This window comes from Folsomia candida, unplaced genomic scaffold (assembly GCF_002217175.1).
Source record: "Folsomia candida strain VU population unplaced genomic scaffold, ASM221717v1 Fcan01_Sc032, whole genome shotgun sequence".
NCBI classification, from domain to species: domain Eukaryota; kingdom Metazoa; phylum Arthropoda; class Collembola; order Entomobryomorpha; family Isotomidae; genus Folsomia; species Folsomia candida.
The window spans coordinates 217969-241923 of record NW_019091224.1 but is presented as its reverse complement, the minus strand read 5'-3'; the positions used below and the strand labels follow the sequence as shown (position 1 = coordinate 241923).

Below are 23955 nucleotides of genomic sequence, written 5' to 3'. Positions count from 1 at the left end.
AAAACCCGGGGTAGCGTACCCTGAATTTTTCTGCCTCTTTTTGCCTTGTTTTGGGAACCTACGACATAAGTTTTTTTCAATGTTGTTGTCTCAGCCAGTCTCAGAGAAGAATAATCATACATATAATTAATAATATAAATATTTATCTGCATTTTACTTATCGGGATTTGATAAGTCGATAACGACCACACCCTCTGGAGGTGCGGATTATAATTTTAGACAAATTAGTTGGAATCCCCTCATTTTTACTGACAGTATGATATGTCGCTGTCGCATGTCTGGGTGTAGTTAAAATCAAAACGTCGCCGATAACCACGCCCCCATATCGTCCCGGGTGTTAGGTGCCCGCTTAACATTGCTTAAGTTAATCCAGGCCCTAATAGTCCTATTTGGACGCGGTTTAATTTTTTGTCTCGCAGGATACACTTTCCTTTTGTAATATCTGATGGCTGATGACCACGCCCCGTTGGGGGTGTGGAATACTAAATTTTATTCCCCAATATCGTACGTTTCCAAGCCTATGCTTGTGATTAATTTTGACATTTTTGAAGCTGTTGGTTATTTTTATCAATTAAACAATATTTATCACACCCCCTGCCACCCCCACACCTTTTTCTAACCCCCAGGTCATACCCTTAAACTCCAAGAGTAATTGACGAAAGTTGTTTTTGTTAAAATTTACAAAAAAACCCATACAGAGAATCGAACCCACGGCAGTGTATTTCACAGCTCGAACGCCTAATTCCCTAAGCTACCATGCCAACCTGTTTAAGTGTAGCATTTTAATTCTCCATGAATTTCCAACCGCATAATTTTGATGACTCATAAAAGTTTTAACTTGTCCCTGTATCATTCAATTGAGATCTAATCACAAATTGTGCAAGTTAAAACGGACAGAATTAACCTGGACAATTTTAAAAACTCCTATGTTTATGATGAAGGTTTAAACCCAGACCTTCAAACAACGATTTTTAACGGTGAAACTAAACAATTATTTTTTTAATTTTTATGACACTGGAGAACTGAATTCTGTAACTATTTTCTCTCTTGTCATTTATCTCTCCGACGCGTAGTTCAGCCGTGAGAATTTTGGGAGTTTTTGAGTGCTCAGTCTGAATGGATATCTCTCGACTACGCCGGGCCCAAATTGAGCATAGCCATGCTTTGGTTCTGTGAGGGCTCCCGCTTTCCGGCTTTCGCCTCACCTCAGAAAAAAACCCAATTTTTCGAACAAGACACTAAATACGGGAAGTATTTCTGTAGTAGTACATGTATGAAAGAAATTCAGAGAAAGAATGACTGCAAAATTATGGTTTAACATTTTCATCTTTTCATTCAAGGTAGGAACAAGTGCAGGTTAAACAAATCAATACAAATAATTACATTATCTCTCTTTAGATATAAAACGGTATAAGAAAATAATTAATATGCTGTACTTATTTACGTAGATAAATAAATACGTGTGTGTTTTAGCTTCCTAGTTTAGTATGTACGTAATTAAGGCATTTACTGCATACCGATATTCCTGTGGTTTCATCTAGCAGGCTAAATTGGTTGTGCTTACTGAATATTATTTGGAAACATAATAAATCTAGTTTAATACAGTTGGGAGACCATTTAACGAAAAATTTGTGGTTTGCCTCGTTTTGCTTATTTAACAAAATTAAGTAGCACTGGTATGACATAGCAAACACATTGTGCAAAGAAATAAATGGTTTTCCCCGTGTAAAAATAGCTGTATTATGAGTCATAATTTATGACCACAAAGACCAAGGTTAATTTAATACGATATCCGAACTTAGGAGTTAGTCGTACTTAGTTATACTTAGTATTCTATTGAGTGTGTAAATAGATTTTACTTCCCAAATTAAAAAGCAATTAGTCTAAACTTTTCTGGTTTCGGTAATCCTTGCTTAATCTCCTTAAAAGTCATTCGTTGCTTTTTTCATTCCAGTGAACTTCAATCCATCAGACTGTGTTGTTTACGATTTTTTTAAAATACCCACAATGTTCAAACTTGCTATGTGTTCGATAATTGTCATTTTAATTTCTCAACTAGAGAAATCAAGCCAACAGGACGATGAGAAACCTACACCTTTTAATAATAACCTTTACGAAGCCATCACTGATTTCCTTGAGGAACAGAAACAAGCAAAAAAAGAATCACTTGAGCTCTTTGACACGAATAAGGATGGCTTCTTGGATGTCGAGGAACTCATTGTTGCTGCTGAGGCTGGCAAATTATTTGAAACTTTTTCTGGATACAAGTTCAATGGTTACGATGTACAAGAAAAGTTGGACCAGTGGGATTTTGACAACGACAACAAATTGTCTTTCGAGGAATGGGTCAACTTTTAAGGAACCGGAAGGACTACGGTGAGCGAATAAAGTAATAAAACAGATACATGATAAGGCTAATTTTCGAAATTATAAATAGTTGTTTTTACAAATTCCAGGCAGTCGTACGATAGATATGCTAACCCGGACAATGTTTTTATGATAAGCCCCGTTCTCCAAGTTTTAAGCAGTGTAACTTTCCAATCTAATTCTTAACAATAAAAATTGAATTATTTGCTAGAATTACAATAATGGTGTGGTCTTTAAATTTGAATTACGCACTCGGGATCCTGTCACCGGGCTGGGAAAAATGGTACGTCAAAACACTGGTTTTATGATACCCATTGTGAATGGGGTCGGTGAGCACTCTAAATAAGCATTGCATGTAAAAATGGGCTTAATTGTATCTAATGCCTCGACCGTAATGACGACCTGCATGTCCTGCGTGTTAGATATTTAAAATATCATATTTTATCGGCATAAAATTTGATTTGGTTATTTAAATTTCTGTTGTTGGGACTAACTGTATTTTAACCATTATTGGCCATTTTGACCATTCTGATTAATCAGTAACTGCAACAATTCTTCTCAGGGTTTCGATTGGTAAAAACCAGATTGACCAGGGCAGTGGGAAAAAGTGGGAAAAAGGCATTTTTACCATCCACCCAAAATAGGTGGGAAATGGGAAAAATGGAAGAAATGGGAAATACTGTGCTTTTGGGGCGATCCGAAACAAACTTTCTTTAAAACTTAATATTTTCAAAATCTGAGTTCATATTCGTATTCTCCATGAAATTCTGAGCAAATAAGTGGGTAACACGGTTAAAATCGAGCAATCTTTAAAATTAGTATGTATTCATATGGAAAAATGGGGAAAAAGTTCAAAACTGTTCAAAACTGTTCAAAAGTGGCCGTATTATATACCAAAATTTTCAGAATTTGATGGAGATGACGAATATGAAGTCGAATTCCGAAAATATTGAGTATTAAAGAAGTTAGCTTTCCCCGTTACTAAACACATGGGCCGCCATTTTTCCCGTTTTGGACGGTAAATACCATTTTTCCCGGTTTTTCCCACTTTTTCCCACCTGCCGTGGGAAAAAATAGTTTTGGACGGGAAAAACGAAACCCTGATTCTTCTACTCATTCCATATGGACAGGATCAGAAGTTGGTAGAAGTGAGTCAAAAATCAGCCCGTGTTCTTCAACTAAAGAAGAGAAAGGGTGGATGTGTAGATTTTGTTTGATAAGATCGTTCATTGTCGGACAGCGGAGTCCGCATGTGCCGCAGATTGCTTGGGGAACCTTTACTGTATCCAACGGTGTCACAATTGCATTACAATTACATTGTCGTCTACATTATTTGGTAATCTCATTGGTAAAAATGGTAAAATCTAGATTGTCGTCTAACGACATAGCTGGAAAATTGGAACTTAATTATGACTAAGTTATTACTTATAATACGACACTCATGTAATTCATTACGTAACACATTTGTTAGATTATTTTCGTAGATCAAACTAATAAACGTAAACAGTAGCATTTAAACGGGGCCTAATAACGAGCAGGACCAGCACGTATTCATGAGTATAAATGTCTGAACATGGTTAAATAAGATCGCATGATTTTTTTACTTATGTACGCAATATATCAAATCATTCCCGCATAATAATGATACGTAAATCTGAATAATTTGTTCTTCTCCGAAGGAAGGAATGCTTGAAATTATATTCCGATTAATAAAATAGACCTAAATCTCACATAAATTAAAGCTCGAATTATTTCCAAATTAGGGTTGATTGTTCACAACTTGTGAATCACAAGTCCGGCGATTATTAAAAATATGGATATGCATTCGTCTAATTCCACGATTTAGAGTAATGACTTATGAGGCACACACCTTTCACACGGGTCACTATCAATACTCAGAAATGTATCCATAAAATATCATGTCTAAAAATATATATACATAAAAATAAATACTAACCTAACCTAACCAACCCGTCAAAAGCATGTCGATTTTTGAAATCCCCACCCCCAAATATATCTAAAACCTTTGAAACAACAATTTCGACATGATTCACTATTGTCCTTATTAAGTGCCGCCGTTACCTTTTGACCAACGCCGCCCGCCTGTTGGTTCGATAACTCTCGAACGGAGTGAGACTTGGTTAAAGGTTGACCAAGGTCACGGCGCCACGTTAATAAGGTCAATGGTGTTACATGTCGAAATTTTTGTTTCAACGGTCTTAGACATATTTTTAGGCGAGGGCGAAGATTTCAAAAATCAACATGCTTTTGACGTACGTCGACATGGTGACCGTGTGGACGACTTAATTTATCTTACGATGTTGAAATAATCAAGATTGATGACAAATTCATAATTGGATAGTCGAGACTCGAGAACAATTCAAATTCAATTCAACTAGCTTCCAAATACATGCATAACTTTGTTTCACGCAACCCACACCTCGCGAGTTTCACTAGTTACATAGTACTACACACGTCGTACAACATGATCGTGGACAGTGCTCGGATCGATTATATTTTCGGTTGTTTATCATAATTCATAATAATGGAATCAATATCGTCTCCAATCGCAATCAAAATTGTAACCAAGGCGGTTAAGTCATATATATTGACACCGGCGGTGTTGATTCGTTAAATTTTTTTTATAGTGTAGTATATTCGACAATGTATGCATATACATACATACGTTCACGGTTCTTACATAATCTTGTTACATAACTTACTTTTATTTTTGGAAGTTTTATCTTCTGTTGTTATCATTGACGTACTATCGAATTCGCTGCAACTCATCCTGTTTGCTATACCCCAAACGTAAATGATGATGCTCAATATATCCAGTGCGGGGGAAGCACAGTATGATTTTCGGGAAAAAAAGCGAATAAATTATTTTAAGGTCTAGAATGGACCCATGTGGGTGGGGGAGCATAACAAGTATAGGTTATTGTGGTTTTTGAAAAGGGGTGTGGTGTGGGGGGGGTTTTTATGAAATTTAAAAAAAGTCTCAAATTGCCCCCAAAACTACACCCACTTTGAAGAGAATTTAATGCTGATTAAAAAAAGCTATTATACATGCCCCTCTAACTCCTATTGTTCTCGCGGGAAAAAATAAAACGTGGCGAAGAAACAGAATTTTTGCCAAAAACGGATGATTTGACAATTTAAAATGGCTGGCAAATTGTTAAATCGAAAAAGGCGCAGGCAACGACACATAGGTCATAAACTACCCTTATGGGTGTGTCTAATGACGCAACGTTCGGCCAATTCCCAGACACACTTTTTGGAAAAACATCACGCAAAGTTGGGCAAAATCCAGCTGACGAAAACGATGATTGGTGGAGCATTTTGGAGAGAAGCTACATCTTCTAGAGTAATAAGTTGCAATAACTGACCTGTTTCTCGTAAACTACGCCCATAAGACTGTATAATAATGTGACCCTTGTCCCATCCGGAGTTGTAGTTGTATTAATAATTTAAGGCAAACTTGCGTCAGATGACGGTTCCCAAAAATTGCAAAACTCGACAACTTCAAATGGGCGGCAAATTCCTAAATCGAAAAAGGCGCAGGCAACGACCCATGCGCCATAAACTAGGGTCATGGGTGTATGTAATGACCAAACATTTGGCCAAATCCCAGACACACTTTTTGGGAAAACATAACACGAATTTGGGCAAAATCCAGGTGACGAAAATAAAAAAAATTGTCAACATGAAATGACGGGAAAATTTTGTATTGAATTTTTACACGTTTCAGACAATTCTAAGACATTTTCTCACTTTGCCCCAAATTTGGGGCATTTTGAGATTTTTGAGAAAATGTCTATCTAAAAATGATGCAATCCTTAAAATAGATGGGGCAACGTGAGATTTTTATTATGGTTTAAGAGGATTGGGCAAATTTATTAAGGTGTAAGAAAAAGGGCATCATACCTTATCTACCAAAAGGGGTGTGGTAAAAAAGCTGAATATTTTTTTTATTTTTTCGTATATGGAATTTCAATGTAGATTAGTTCTAAAACTCTATGTACCACGTGCACAGCACTCTTTATGCACCAATTTGCGCGAAATTGTGGCATGGAAATTAACCCATAAAATTATCTGCAAAATATTTCCACCGCTAATTTTATATGCTTATATAATGGTCTATCTAAATAGAAACTAATAAAGTGCAAAATTTACCCACAATTGTCCGCTACACTTTTATATTTTTAGAAATTATGTACATTTCTCATCAAGGTGAATTTTACATCTTTAACGCAATAGCATATTCTAGTCAATTATATAGATCCGAAGAAATGACTTGCGCCGTTTAAAAATATTTCTAACCAAATTGAAATCTTTTTTCTAGGTTCTTTAGTAAGTGCGTAATTGGTGTCCTGCAAATTGTTAGTTTACATAATTATGTTTTGAGTAGGGAATCGTACATTGCAACACAAATATGTCAATGTTAATGATAAAAATTATTTACGCAACATAGAGAATTACAGAGCTTGGATTAATCGGGATTAAGGATTGGAGAACTTTTTATTTTAAAATTAATCCCTAATCCTTGATCCATCAATTCTTAGAAAAATAACTAATCCTTAATCCTTAGAAGTTTCAGAATTTTAATCCTTTAATCACGATCGGGATTACTTTTTGGGATTAACTTCTCCCATCTTGGGGTAAGGCGATTTTTGTCTACTGGTTTTCAGTAAAGACTGTACTCCTTGTACACATTGTCTTTAACATTTTCCAATATTTTTTTAAATAGTAATATTTCCCAAATTAGCACGGTTTCAAAAAATGAGTTGCGGTTTATATTTAATGGCTGATATTGAAAGCATAAGGTCGGTGAAAAAGTATCCGGCAAAAATCAAGTCAACATAAGTTCAACACTTCTTATTGTTACCTCCTGCCCAAAAAGCGTTCAGCTACGACGTAATCACCATTGAGCTAGCCTATCCTACTAATTTACTAATTATTGAACCAGATTGTGTTAAAAGTTAACTACTAGAATAAATTAAATTTATTCTTACGTTGTCAGTAAAAATTGGTATTATTACTATCCACTTCAAAAATTGTAATCCTTAATCACGAAATTAATCAATCTTAATCCATTAATCGTGCTTTCTCATAAGAAAATTTTATCTCAAATTAATTCAATCTTGGTTTGAGCTTAATCCCAATCCCAAAATTTAATTCAGATTTTAGAAAAAGTAATCTAGTTAACAAAATAGTTTAATTTCCAAGCTCTGGCGAATTCCCGTCTGCAGTTTATGTAACATTACAATCAATCATTTTAACCTTGCGAGGGATTTTTGCATGTCAACCTCACCAATCAATTACATGACCAACAAATTGTGTAATTTGTTATTTTTACACGTTAAGGCGCGTGTACAGGTGGGATAAACGTGCCGGATAAATTTTTGTAATTCGATGGTAAATTACAAATTCGCAACTTTTATCTGTTCATTTTTGTTATACAAAACATTATGTTTTATAACCTTAATCCCACCTGTACACGCACCTTTAACTTACATAATCACGATTATCCAGTTTGTAACGGTATAAGAGTTATGCTGAGGGGAGGAAGAACTTTGGGCGCTTTGATTTTTATTAGTTTACGCGCCATAGACATTTTATACGTTCGCAATTCAAACCCATAGATGTAGCAAGGTCTTATTGACCCTTTGTACAAAAATTTAATTTATATGTATTTTTATATAAGACGATAATGGGAATCGAAAATTTGACCAAGGAGAGTCCACCATCCAAGGGAGACATACAAAAAAATGAACCAAATGTTCTTTGTTAAGGTGATTCGACGCGACAGTCATGAAATACCTTTCACATGTACCTATCTCCCAACTTGGCATCTGACATAAAATTTATTTAACAAAAACATTTCAAGATATGTGCAAATATTTCTTTTGCATAAGCCTTTCCTTTTGTTTGCCACATACGCTAGTCCGGTTTTACTAGCTCTGACTTCAAACAAAGATTTAAAGCGATTCAACTTTTTCTCGCAATTTAACCGACCAACATACCTGACTTAATGAGTGATTATGTTCAGCTTTTACGGGAAACCCAAGGTGGGCTGATGAATTATATAAATCACTCCAATTGACCCATCCCAGACTATCAGAACTATTGTAGATAACAGTTATTCTATATATAGGATCTGCTAATAAAATCGAGAAAACTGACCAATTGTTCCCCATACCAATTAAATCACCACTTAATAGTAGCAGGGAGGCTAATCAAAAATGTTGCTGGTCCTTGTTCTTAGCGTATTTTTACGCCTTGCAGTTGCATCAGGTACTTGAGAAATTTGTATGTAGTTGATCAACTGCCGCTTTAGTGATGCCCATAAATCTAAGCGGCTACTTACATTGCCATTATTTTAATTTTTCTGCAACCGCCCATTTAGCCTGTAATACAAATAGCAGCTAATTTTCTTATAATTATCAGATGCAGACTTGCAACTAATCCTTGATGGAGTTAACGAAATCTATTGCAACGGATGCGTGCCTGGCGTAATGGTTGTTTTTGGCAACAATTCCTTCCCAATAGTATCGGGCACCGATAATGGACAGATGTTTCCTATCGCCGCCGCATCACGTTACGGAGCGGGTAGAGTCATAACGGCGTCACACGATAGCTTACTAAGTGTCCGACCAGGGCTAGTCGATTCGGATAGATTCCTCATAAATTCCATAAATTGGGCATGTAATTGGACCTCGAGTGATGTAACTGGTCGAAAGGCTGCAGTTCTTCAAGGTAAGATAATTATCTAAAAGTGTCCCTGTTTTGTTTATTGCGAATACTTTATGGCACCTAATAAAAAAAAGTGCGGGACCACTAAATTTGCAATAACTTAGCGCCACCTATTCACCCACTTACCTCAAAATGCCCCAAAAAATTCTGGGAATATGCCTTAATTTATTAGAAGTGTACCACCCAAGTTCCCAAAAGTCACTCATCGTTGCCATTATTCCGTACATGTGGTGGGTTGGCCCCGAAACATTTAGAAAAGTTCATAAAGTAAATAAATAACTGCGTCAAATTGAGCCTTGACTAATATGTTGTATTTATCATCAGGATACTCTGGTGCCATCAATTTGAACAACTTCTTGAACAACTACACGCAGTACGACTCCCAAATTTTGCCATTCTCTAGTCTAAGTAACCTAGCCGTGTTGAAACAATTCAACGTCCTAATCATGCAAAACATGTGGCAATATACCCTAGAAGATAACCTCATCGATATTATAAAGCAATATGTCAGTGAAGGTGGCTCCCTGGTGACAGCGATGACCTCCTGGATTGCAGATGTCAATTGGGACTTTTACGGAAACAGACTAACCCGTGACGCCGGAATGATTTGGTTGTCCCAATATGCATTCGCCACATCACCCAATGGCAACCTTAATACATCCACTGCCTTACTGGTTGACACGCATAGTGATCTTGTGATTCAAAACGTCCTCACTATTCTAACCAATCCGGAAGTCGAGTTCCCTGGAAGCTACAACCAACTAGGTGGGATAATCAAGAACACAATTCAACACCTCCCACATGATCGCATCGGCGAATTAGCAGCCTTAAAAAATGCCATATCCAACTTGACAGCCATTATTCCCAGTAAAGAAAATCCCGTGGCATGGACGCCGTACAATAAATTTCAGGTTGATACAGAATTTTCTATGTGGGCTTATGTTTTCGATGCTCAGGAAGTTACGGCACACCCGTCAAGCGCCATATTTCCTGGAGCGGTAAATTCAACTGTGAGAGTACAAACCGTGGCAGAAATTTCAATTCCATATCGACAATTTCGTACGGGACTTAAACTTCATGGGGAGGATGGCCCATGGGGCAAATTCGAGAAGCCTGAACCTAACCTTCAAGCAGTTGAGGGATACAGCTCTCACTGGTACAGTACGGGAAGTTATGCTCCTCCAGGCACCCTTGTAACAGTAGGGTTATCGGCGACTTCAAATATATCGGCTTTCACGGTACGCATTGGTTGCCATAGGGATGACTTAAGCGATAAGACGGAATGGGTTAGGTACCCAATGATTGTAATCGTTAAAAGGTAACTTCTTATAAGGTTTGGTCATTAAAATGAGGAATTTGTTAAGGTGGTACTACAGAGTCCATGTTTTGTTAATTGTTATGACTTTTATCAGAAGGGACGGCATTGAGTGATCGTGTTAGTGTTAAAAATTAACCAGAAAGTAGCAATGTCTGTCAATGACACTAAACTTTACAACTGCTTTCTTACCCACTGTTTGAGAACAATCGGAAATTTGATTTTTTTTTCTAAAAAGTAACAAATTTGAATTTAGTTTGTGGATTAGTTTCTTCTCAAGAGTAAACTAGAAACCTTGTTAGCCAGATGAACCGGCTTAGCTTTGTTAACCTTTAAGTATTGTCAACTTAATAAATTTCGGTGGTAATGAACCAAATATTTCCGTTACTAACCTTGTAAATAGAAAGATCTCTCTGGGACGATTAAAATATTTTTGCTGTAGAATTTCTGGTGCCTCAACTGCTATATCGAGTCCTTTTGGTGGATTGATCTACATTTCAAACGTCGTCTCGGACGAGGCTATTCAAATTTTGAATGTAACCGTGACAGGGGGAGTAGTCAGCCCCTCGTTTTTCAAGGGGACAACGTCTGTTCAAGAGTGGAGAGACACTATTCGGTATATTTTATTGTTCGAAATTTTGAAAAACGAGTTTTTCCCGTAAATTTTGACATTTATATTCTCGAGAATTCTATTAATTAGAATGCAAAATTTCCCGTAGCTGGATTCGCTAATGCAATATTTTGCCCTATGATTTTATGCTACACCGTGTCCAACAAACACGAGTACATCACTACTATTTGCTCGAGTAATTCCAAAGACACCGTTCAAACATACAAAAACCGACAGCATGGAGTAAGAAGGCCTGTACAGGCCTTTTTACTTCTAAAGTATTTCTACAATATTTCTTAACGGTGACCTTGGAATTAATCACGCAAATGGTAGTGATGTATGTATGTATCGGTGGGGTGACAATCCTGCCATAGTTAGACCGGACCGTCAGCTGCGCAAGCACTAAGGACTTATTGCAGCCTCCCAGTATACACCGCTATATTGTGCTGAGTTATGACTCCCACGACTTACAGATCTACAGTATGTAACGAAATTAATCATAGGGTGCGCATGAGTCCCACTCTTTCGGTAATGACTCATGCTCGCTTTCAAATTTCGACATGATTCTTTTAGCATTTGTTCATCAAGTATCTGTCCGCATATGTGCAAAATTTCAGACAAATTGGACTAAATTTAATTAGTTCACGTAAAATTGAATTTAAAAAAATGAAAATTTGACGCAACAAAATTAATCATAGGGTTTAATTTAATAACTTAATATTTTGCATATGCTTCTTTAGCTGCAATTACGACCTGGATTCTTCTTGGCGTTGACTGGGCAATCCATTTGGTAACATTCCGGTCAATTTTCCCCCTTTCATCTGTGATAATGTCTTTGAGAGCCACACATTTGTATGTTTCCGTTCAGCCATCTGATTTTTCAAATGTGCCCATAAGTGATCGATCTGGTTGAGATCGGGAGATTGTGCAACCGACTGAAAAACATCTGTCCTGTTGTCCCTGAGCCATTTCGGAATGATTCTGGTGGTATGCTTTGGGTTTTCATCTTCCTGGAAGGTGAAACGCGGACCCCTGCGAAGTTTTGTGGCTGAAGGACCCAGGTTTCGCTTCAATGGATTCAATTAGACCTCCTTTTTCAGGACACCAGCGATAAGGTCCGACGTGCCGACGTCATTCTAAGATTTGTTGCCCCATACCATGACCCTAACTGCAGAAAACAAAATCTGGGAGCTGAGTCCCTGAGTTGTCGAAAGGAAGTTTTTGCCTGCGTCCACTGTGTTTCACAGTTGGCTGGATATTTCGACTTTTCAAACCATTCTTGGGTTCTCATCGTACTCCGACGACTCCATCCGTACCGTAGAGTAGGATTCCGGTCAAATTCGGAAACAGTACTTTCTTCCGGTCATCAGTTGACCATCCAAATTTCTCCTTCCCTAAGACAGCCGTTTTTTATAATTCTTCTGCGAGAGCCACAGCTTCATTTTGGCAAACCTCCAGATAATCCTACAGTTTTGAACTTAAGTCGGTGCATCTGAGTGTGAACCACAATACCGGACTCATTTTGGATATGAGATTCAATTTTTGGTGCTGACAGCCCCGGGTTTACTCGTACTTTCCACATAATCACAGCATCCTGCCTAGGATTTGTCTTGGGTTTTCGATCTTGTCCGCACCGTTTCAACACGTTTCCGGCAGATTTTCACTTTTTGATGATTGATAGTGTTGTTGACAATGAGATGTCAACTTTTATTTCGATTTTGATGTAACCAACCCCCTCCTTGTGAAGAGCAACAACTCGCTTTCTCTTCTCGACGCAGATTTCATGGCATTTAGCCATCTTTTATATTTTTTATTTGAAAATGCATTAATAACTGCAGAAATATCTTCTGTTGAATCGGTATTAACGAGAAGGTTGCAATTTTTCACGTAGGATAAATATTGAATGCAACTTTGCAGCAAATTAAACCCTATGATTAATTTTGTTGCGTCAAATTTTCATTTTTTTAAATTCAATTTTACGTGAACTAATTAAATTTAGTCCAATTTGTCTGAAATTTTGCACATATGCGGACAGATACTTGATGAACAAATGGTAAAAGAATCATGTCGAAATTTGAAAGCGAGCATGAGTCATTACCGAAAGAGTGGGACTCATGCGCACCCTATGATTAATTTCGTTACATACTGTAACTTGACCTGCAAACCGCCCTGATCTGATTATAAATTGAATTAGATCGGGCAGAGACATAGTCACAATTTGCTCTGGTGGCACATCGTGCCTCCAAAATAGTTCTAACCTTAGGGTACAGTACTTGTCACAGGATCGAAGAAAATGAAATACAGTCTCAGGGCCTCGGCCGCATAGGCAAGTGTCCTCGTCAACTAATCCCATTATTCCAAGATGGCTATTTAAAGTAGAATGCCCGGTTAAGGTTTGTATTGCTTATCGCAGATTATTCCAATTTGGGGTTAAAAGCTTTAGAAGTTAAACAACCCTTGCTCCTTTCGGCTGTAGTAGTGATATACAGGGTAAGGAAAACCACGGGGTTTTGCTATTGAAAACCCAAACCCACGGGTTTCACCTGGGTTTTGCGGGTAGTCGGGGTAGTCGGGATTTTAGGGGCAAACTGAGTCAATATCCCATGTATTCAAGAATTCAAAGCAGTGACAAGAATCTGATTTTTCAGTAATTTTGCACAAAACAGCTTATTGATTGTATTTTAAGAGCTAATTAACTTTTAGAAGCGTCGTTCTGTTGTCATGTATTGTGCCCTTCAATAAATTTAAAAACCCCGACTACCCCGATACCCGTGGGTATTGCTCATATTTGCTACCCCAAAACCCACCAAAACCCGCAAAAAGCCAATACCCCCAAAAACCCTAGGGTAGCATACCCTGGTGATGTTCTTGTTTTGTTGGACACGGTTTAGCCTTAAAACCATTTCGTCATGAACTGTAAAATCCACCGATTTAAAAGATGTACAAAATTATAACGTTTCATCAAATTATTTGATATCTCCTAATTTCCCGCTGATTTTAATGGACGCTAAATACTGCCACTGTCTTTTCCCCCACTTATTGCCCATTATCTAAAATTAGGCTTAGCACTGGAAATCCTTATTTCACTTCTATAAATTATCTATTTTTCATATTACCTCTATATTTTAGATATTTTGGTGCTCCTTGGTCAGAATTTGTCGGCGAACGTGTGGTCCTTTCCGTTCCAGCAGATAGCCAAAATGTGGGCGACAACTGGGGTTTCTTTCATGAATTGGGGCACAACCATCAATGGGACGAGTGGACCTTTGAAGGCGGAAGTATGTACACTTGTCAAACAATGCAAGGTTGCTGGCGGCTGCATTCAGATAATTTGTTCAGGAACACAAATAAGCTGACCATTTTGCATTTTTCTGAATGCGCGATTTTAAACGCGTGGCAAAATTTTCAGCCAAAACCTAAGGTTTCCTAGACGCTGAAACTCTTTAAATTTTCGCGCGATTAAAAAAATCAAGAACATGTATCCTTAGAATTAGTTTATATAAAATGCAAAAATTCATTTAAAAAAAATTGCAAATTCGAATTTTATCCAACTTTTGATTTTATAAATATGTAAACTCCCGACAAAATTCGAATTTGCAAAATTTTGTAAAGATAAATTTTTGCATTGCAGAGGGACTAATTCTAAGCGTACGTGTTCTTGATTTTTTGAAATCGTGGGAAAATTCAAAAAGCTATAGCGTTTTGAAAACCTTAGATCTTGGCTGATAATTATTTTGACAATTACGCCACGCAGTCAAAATCGAGCATACAAGAAAATGTATTTAAAAATACGGCTATGCTGATTTTGGTTCCTGTATAAATTAACATTTTTCCCATCGAAATCTGAGTGTATCCCCTAACAAGCTTGCTTTGTAAGTTCAAATAAAATTTCAAAGAGTCGATAAAAAGTAAAAGCATATGTAAGGCTGAATTCCTTTTTGCCTGTGTTTTTGCAAGTTATTCGTGCTGTTTTGTTTTCAACCTGACGCCACCTAGCGGCATCACGTGTACATACAGTATGCTATAGTTCCAAATGCAGAAATTTTAAAACTGCCAAAAAAGAACTGTATTTTGACTAAAGGAAACAAAGCACCAGCTCTTTGGCTGTACATATACATGAAACGAATACAATGTAGGCTTTATTGCTGTGGAAATCAACAATTAAAAATGTTTCATGATCCATAATTTAAACAGCGGAAGTTACCTGCAACATATTCTCGATGTACGTCATGAACCAATTCTTGGGTCACCCCATGCCAGACACTCGTCCCCACATCTTACTGCCTGAAAACCTTCGGAGGTACATAACTCAGTATATCTCCGATGGAATTAACTACCCAAATTTTCAAAGGGACTTTGACCGCGGTCTAATTTTCTATTACCAATTGGAACGAATTTTTGGATGGGCCGCTTACAAAGAGGTGTTCCAGAGGTATCGCGACCTTCCGGGGGATGAACTACCAAGGAACGATGATGAGAAGCGTGACACCTGGCTCATTATTTTTTCAACTGTGGTGCAACGCAGTATTTCCGAATTGATGAAATCGTGGGGAATTCCGGTCTCCGCCGCGGCAGAGGATCAAGTTGCCCACCTCCCCGATTCCGGGTTTACGATTTACTCCTTGCTGGAGTAACAAAGCTGATATATGAATGAATGGGTGGCCTCAATATTTTTTTCGTGTAAACGACCAATTTTTTTATCCTTATCGGTTTCTCTGATTAGCTCTTGATAAGAATTACACATTTATTTTCCATATGTGTTTCACCCTGACGCCACCTATTAATTTGAAATTATGTATGTAAGAGACCAGCTCGCTGGGGGTTTTTTCAACTTATTACTCTTTTGGGTGCCCTCCCTCGAAAATATTGATTCCCCCAAAGATATATATTTATCTGGCAATAATGTGTAATAAACCGTTGTAACGTTAGAAGTAGCTCACCCTGTAATAATGATTTTAGCATAATTTTGCACCAATGGTGCAGAATTGGCAGATAAAATAGACACGCAATTTTGGCATAATTTTGCATTAATGGTGCAGAATGGGCGGACAAAAGATACACATAATTGTGATATAATTTTCCATCAATGGTGGAAAATAAACGAGGAAAATGCATCCATAATTTTGACATAAAATCGTGACAAATTCGAAGTAAAAATTCTAGTTATTTTTTTCGATTCTTATGCACGTTTGGTGTGTTTTGCATCTATGTTCTCAATTGTTTGGCACGATTTTGTGTTACCGACTGTTCGAGACCAATGGTGCTACTAATTTGCACATGGGGCAAATTAATTAGCATCAATTGATGCAAAAAACTCGTGAACAGACAGACAGACGGACAGACAGACAGACAGGGTTTCGGGTGACATTGACAAGTGACATTAAGTCACTGACATTAAGTGACAATAACCTGTTATTGTCACCTGACATTTTGTGGCATTAAGTGACAAGTGACATCAAGTCATAAATTGGGGAAGGTGAGATGGAAGTTAAAGCAAATCGTGAGATTTTTCATTCCAGCCGGTGTATTCGCGTATATAATTGGCACAGGTACAAATTGACACTAGCGCAATGCAATACCAATAAATCAGTAGCCAATTATATTAAAGATTACCCACATATCTAACCTGGGTCCCCTGAACTTTAAAATTAAGATTGTGTTTTAATGTATGAGAAACTATAATTTTGTAATAAATTTTGCCTTAAATTCAACCGGTTGGGATAAAAATCATGATCCGCACTGATTTCCTTCTCATTTTCCCCCAATTTTTGGCTAAATGTCACTTGTCACTTAATGTCACTTAATGCCGGTTATTGTCACTTAATGTCAGTGACATGACATTAGGCCCCTAAAACTGGCATTAACGAAACCCTGCAGACAGACAAGAGGAATTCAAATTGTATATCTCAAGTCAGGCTCAGCAGCTGGGATCATCAAGGTCAGTTTAGTTGCCTCAAAAACTCGGGTGGCTCCAGTTAAGCAACATTCGCTACCTCGACTCGAACTCTGTGGCGCAGTACTATTAACAGAGTTAATGGAAATGGTGCAAACCTCATGCAAAATGCAACACCCAGTTACAATGTGGACCGACTCAACACTCGTTCTAAGGTGGATCGCATCATTTCCCGGAAGATGGAAAACTTTCGTCGCCAACAGAGTAGCGAAAATCCAGGAACAGTTTCCATCATCAGACGCGACACGTAAAGAGCGAAGATAATCCAGCCGACTGCGCATCCCGTGGAATTTTCGCAGCCGAGTTAACCAGCCATCACATTTGGTGGACAGGTCCAAGTTGGCTAAATCAGCCTGAATTACCTCAGACAGAAGTAATTCAGGGGGAGGAGGTACCTGAGCTTGAAGAGAAAAAGCAAGTTCAAGTAAACCATGTTAAAACAGATTAATCTTTCATTGAAAAGGCATCCAGTTTTTCGCACCTCGTTCGAGTTTCTGCATACGTCAGAAGATTCATTGCAAATACCCGATACCCATCCAAAAAGTTCACTGGTCCAATAAGTCCATCCAAGCTAAAGAATAGTTTGACTCAACTAATTCGAACGGTACAAGGAGACTCTTTTGCGGCGGAAATTAACGATTCGCAAAACTCCAAATCGGTTTGCAAGACAAGAAACATTCACCAACTCAATCCATTTCTTGATGGAGAAGGAACTCTCAGGGTGGGCGGCAGATTATCACGGTCACCAATACACGAGGAGGCAAAACACCAAGCGATTCGACCCCATGATCATCATCTCACAACGCTCATCGTTCGAGATTGTCACCTGAAGAATCTTCACAGCGGATTTCAAGCTACATGGTCAACCCTCCTACAACAAGTTTGGATTCTCAGAGGAAGAAACACAATTCGTCAAATCATTCGCAAATGTGTCATCTGCAGGAGACATCGAGCCCAACTTTCACAACAATTAATGGGAAATCTACCTGTTGCTCGTGTCACTCCAAATCCCCCATTTCTACATGTTGGAGTTGACTACGCAGGCCCATCCTCAATTCTCAAGGCTAAGGGAAGAGGTCAAAGGTCAATGAAATCATATTTTGCAATCTTTATATGCTTTAGTACAAAAGCAGTTCATCAGGAGGCAGTGACTAATCCATCCACAGAAGCATTCTTCGCGTGTCTCCGACGGTTCTCAGCACGACGAGGCGTACCAGGTCACATATATTCAGATTGTGGCACGAATTTCCAAGGAGCCGATAAGGAGTTAGAAGGATTTTACCTTACTGAGTTCAATGAAAACGTGGCGGAAGGAGCAGCAGCTCAAGGTATCTCGTGGCACATGAACGCCCCCTCATCACCACATCACGGAGGCTTATGGGAGTCCGGCGTCAAAGCGGTCAAGTACCACACTCGTCGCGTAATGGGCAACGCACATCTCACCCTTGAAGAATTTGCAACCTTATTATGTCAAGTGGAATCCATCCTAAATTCCCGTCCTCTCTGCGCAATGTCACCAGACCCAGGAGACCTACAGGCCTTAACTCCAGGTCATTTCCTCATCGGACGGCCGCTTAACTCCATCGCGGATCCGGACGTCACTCATATCAACACCAATAAACTATCGAGATGGTAACATGTTCAACACATGACCCAACATTTCTGGAAGAGATGGCGAAATGAATATCTACAGACTCTACAAAAAAGATTCAAGTGGGCGAAAAAGCGGAACAATCTACAAATAGACGATCTTGTCCTTATTCACGACGACGATCTTCCCCCAGCAAAGTGGCGACTAGCTCGAGTCACCGAAGTCCATCCAGGCGCAGACGCCTTGGTCAGAGTGGTCACCGTAAAGACAGCAAAAACCGAGTTGAAACGCCCTGTTGTTAAACTAAGTCCAATTTTACCATGCAATGACAAGTAATCTTTTTTTTAATTTCATTTAACTGATTGTATTGTTTTTCCTAGTTACAAGACGACTCCAACGCCGAACCTGCATGTTTGACTTCGTCGTTCCATATTCCGGCGTGGGACTAAACTCCTAAACAGTTCGGTTATGCAAGAACATTCGAATCCGACTGCAGCTAGGCTGAGGTTTCAAGCTTGTCACTACTTCACGGATTAATATTTTTCTTATATGACTATGATCCCAAATTTCATTTCGAATCAACTTTCAATTTTGAATTTTCAATATAATTCACAGTTTCATTTTTTTGTGACGAGGTATTACAAGGTGGGCGGTGTTAATAACGTTTAACCATGAATATGAAAAGTGTGTATGTATGCATGTCATTATTTTTACATACATGTTTTCCACCTGTCTTGTACCAATATGTAATTCGAGGAGACCGAGCTCTCTCTCGGGGAGTCATGATTTAGCTACCGACCAGTCAACATTATTCTCTCAATTGGCTATTTTTCCCATATGTACCTACACAATTCTCTTGTAAAAATATTTAAAGCAATTCTGACCAAGTAAACATCTCAATTTAAATTAGTAATTATTCAGCTTGTCTCCTGCCTGTTCATTTTATAAATCCACCACATATTATCCACACAAAGTTATCATTCCACCAAAAAACACTAGCACAGTTATCACATCATTATTCACCATTCAATTCACTGACCTCATACATGAAAAATTGCAAACTTAATTATCCCTCTCAAACCCTTGGAATCATAGCTTAGTTAAGTTAGAGTATTATTTCTCAGCATTACAAAAGATATTAACCCATGAATGTACATATGTAAGCCAACAAAATGTGTAGCGTGATTTATTAAATAATTATAATGGTACGTGATACATAACATAATCTGAGCATCTCCAACTACATACGATTCCATTGTTTCGATTAACCTGACACACATTGACGGTGAATTGAGTGAATTCCATAATATTTAGCACACGGACGCAATTGTCCGTGCCAAATATTATTCAAATCTCTACATACGCTAGAGTGGATGTCCTACCTCGAGTAATTTCATCCAATCCAAAAATAGCATGGTCAACCCGTCTCGCAAATAATGATTGAATGATGGCTTGTCCCAATCTTTCAACGCTGACCTAATTATTTTAATATAAATTTTAATTCTGCTGCAAAAAAATTGTGATTGTTGTTTGGCGGACCGAGGAAGGGGGTTCCAGCATTGCGAAAATTTTTCACACCTTAATCAAACACAATCAGGCTGTAAAATGAGACCTTTCAGCAAAGCAATTAATCCCTTCACCGTTACATTTAAAATTACAATTCAATGTGATCCCTACCTAGACATAAAACTACGATTGAATGATCCAGCACCTGGAGCCCTAAACCTTCTCGGGATGTCCCAAAAATTTTGCGGCAATGGGGGGTGAGTTTATCGGGAAAACAAATCAGGCAAACAATTTCGCAACTCACGAAATTATATGATACTGCACAGGTGGGTTCAATACCCCAGGTGAAAATTTTAGCCAGCTTTATGCACAAAATTGGCTGGATTTTATGCACAAAATTTTGCTGGATTTTATGCACAAAAAATTTATGCCGGGTGGTATATGCATAAAATATGTCGAATTATGCATAATTATGCACAGACGATTATGCACAAACTAACCGACAGAAATTGTATGCACAATCATACATATTTTTTTCTGCATAGACCATTATGCACAACGCATACGCAGCATTATGCATAATGTGACACGATTTTCATACGGGACAGCGCTGTGAACTATGCTGAAACTACATATCGTCGGACTACTTCTAAAACGACGTAAGTGCATTGGAATCTAGATTCGAAAACAACCTAAGTGACTTCGCTTCTTAATTCGAAAACAACCTAAGTGACAATGAAAGCTATAGTTTATTGTGCACATAGGTTGTGTACGCTGGCATGCTTAAATTGAATTTTGAACCGCCACATGGAAATGTTGGAGCGAAATGATAAAAAAATGAGACTTCTCGCTTAGTGCCGTAGTGCTGGCAATTTAAATTATTTTTTTATAATAAATACATGAAATTCTGTCACCACTCCGTACTACGGCCCTGCGTTCAACAGACATTGAGAGGAGGGCGGAGCGTGAGATTGCTGGAGAACCACCGTTTTCATGTGTGCACTCATTTTGGGATGCATTTTACTCTGTTCGAACTAGAGTCGCATACTGGCACTGCAATTTGTATAGTGAAACCTCCAACTGTTCCAGCTGTTTATTTTTCGCACGTGGATGAGTACTCAGGTAGACTAACGACATTCAATTCTGTAAGATTTGGTGACTTTTGCGGGTTCCATTCTGATACACAAACAACTGTGGTTTTCTATATTGATTAAAACAATCGCGTTTTCCGACAGCCACAATGATGGTTGTAAGTTCATGAATAATGATAAAATAAAAACTTAATTATTTTGACTGACATGTGCGAAAATATATTCTAGCAATAAAACCACATCTAAATATTTTTTGATGGAATGTTTTTTGCTGAATTATTCACTATCATTTTTCTATAATTTATCCCTCACCTGTGAATGATGTCACGCATAGGAGGTTGTTCAAATTCAAAATCAAAATTCATATAACGGTCCACATCAAGGGGGTGGATTTTTAAATGCTGAATTTTCAGACCCCCATTCACAAATAATTTATTCCATTTGAGTAAATTCATTTCAATAATTTGTAGGAAAATCTCAAAAGCTTGGATATATGTAAAGTGGCCCTTTATTACTCAAACAACATAGTGCTCTCAAATATAAATTGAGTAATTTGCACAATTCTTGTGTGGGCCATGATCCGTCTTAATATCATGGTTACCCTTCGTGGGTATTTAAAGAATTCATAACTTTCAATATTAGTTGGTTGGTTGATGGATGAAAACATTCCTCTATTCCGCTAATGTAAACCTCGTCAGAGAGTGTGGCCCTAGAAGGATTTTTATATTTTTCGACCCCCAAGCTGTAAAATTCAGTAATTTAAACTTGATTTATTTTTTCCACACCCCCAGCCATACCCACAATTTTTACAAGCCCCACGGGTCATATTTTGATACTCCCCAAGTTGTCGAATTTCGAAATTTTCAATAAAATTTGATGACAACCAATTTTTACGAACCATGGAAATGTGGTGACTTTTTGACCTTGTGACCTTGGTAGCAGGCGAATGAGGTCAAATTTCAAAAATTTGAAATTATATATTTTAGCCCATGACCTAAAGTTTCCAAAACATTTTGAATTTTGAAAATCGGCGAAGAGTTGCAAGACTGGCTCAATTTCAAAATTCCAATGCTTATAAGCATTACAACATCCTCCCCATAGAACTTGAGTGAGCTCAGATAGAATGGCATCTCTTGAGGTGAAAATTTGAAACTTTCGAAATATATTTCTCGGCCGTTTACGGCCATGGAGTCAAAACCTTCAAGGGTTAAGGTTCACTCATGTCGAACTATCAGTGGTAAAAATTGCAAGCCGATCGGTCATTGACACCCTCACAAGCTCCCCTTAGTATGATATGGCTCACAAGCTTTCCTCCTAAGTGTACCAGAATACCAATTTCCATATTCAGCGTGAATCTTGGATTCTCGTGTACCCACCACCACCAGAATCTGTGTTTACGACAGTGCCGTATGTGTCGCACTTTGACCTGCAGGATTAAATTAATTCTGGGCAAATAAAAACATGATAACCTTTTACTGTTATCATGATTTTTTCATATAAATCTTTAATTTGGGGCGATTTGAATCTGCATTTGTGGCCAAAAGTTTGCTACGGCACTTGCTATATAAGATGGCCCCCGCAGGAACTTTGCCCTCAAAAAAGTCATGGTCCCAGTCATTTCACTTCTGGCAACAAAAGCTGAAAATAAAGCTCTTCCCAAGTAGAAAAATCTGGCATCAGGTTGTCAGAAGTGAAATGACTGGGACCATGACTTTTTTAATGATTTATGTGTAGGTGAAAAATGCGCGAATTTTCGAATTTTGAAACTTGTGATGCATTAAAATTTTCGTATTCATGGGGGATTGAAATGTCAAATGCAACCTAAGGTCTAATTCTTCGTGTCTCGAGTGTACATTAACTTTCTCATTTTTCCTAATTTTCTTCCAAAATTTTCGAAGGGGGTGTGGTTGGGTATAATGATAAAAAAATATGCAGAGTGATCTTTGCCCCCTAAAGTTGATTTGCAATTTTTTAATCAAATTCGGTGATTTCGACGCGATGGAAATTGGTTCAAGTGGTGTAAAATACCTCCTGTATGTGTTGAAGTAGACTGTTACGAAAGGAATAAAAACTACCTTTCCATCAACTTGGAGTTTTCTTACGCTTTTGAATAATTAAATAGTAATTAACTAAATAGCTGTGACATTAAGAACAATATAGAAGCGTTTCAATACAGGGAATGCTAGAGTTCATATATTTAAAAATACATTTATTTCTTTTCGCTTTTTAAAACCCTTAAATTCACCTTGCGTGTTTAGTTGGCTGCTCATGCGATCGGCACCACATTTTGTACCGTATATTATCCCAGATACCATATATACCAAGCTAGTTAAGCCAAGCCATACTTCTAGATACCTATATCGGTGGATTGATACAGCGTCTTCTTCGAGCCGTATCCGGTGATGGTTTTGCAATATTGCCAAACCCGATTTGCTAGTTCTTTAAATTTTGTAAACCCAAATAAACACAAAATTTTGTTGATGGTTTATCTTTAGCATGGGTTTTCAAAAAAAATATATAACTTTTAGTCTAGATGGATAAATCTAATCGAGATGATTTTGCAGTAATCTAGTCATAAGACCAGGTTCCAACCTCTGGTGCTCACGCCATAAACCACAATAATAAGATGTTATTGGGAATACGGGATACAAATTCAAAAACGAGAACTGAGTTTCGCGTAACCTACTTCCCAAAGGAGCATTGGGCTTATTACTAAGCTTATCCTTAACCGTGAGAAACCTTACCTTGCAAATTAAGATGACCCTC

At 37.9% G+C, this 23955-nt stretch overlaps 1 protein-coding gene and 1 long non-coding RNA gene across 2 annotated transcripts; both read left to right on the top strand.

Moving 5' to 3' along the window:
* Positions 1-1826: 1826 nt before the first annotated feature.
* Positions 1827-2586, top strand: LOC118439247. Its single transcript, XR_004837308.1, has 2 exons — positions 1827-2376; positions 2457-2586. It is a non-coding gene; the product is annotated as an uncharacterized LOC118439247 (long non-coding RNA).
* Positions 2587-17127: 14541 nt separating this feature from the next.
* On the top strand, positions 17128-18637 carry LOC110860388. Its single transcript, XM_022109420.1, has 2 exons — positions 17128-17205; positions 17465-18637. The coding sequence occupies exons 1-2, from the start codon at positions 17128-17130 to the stop codon at positions 18635-18637; spliced, it is 1251 nt and encodes a 416-aa protein (XP_021965112.1).
* The last annotated feature ends 5318 nt before the right edge of the window (positions 18638-23955 follow it).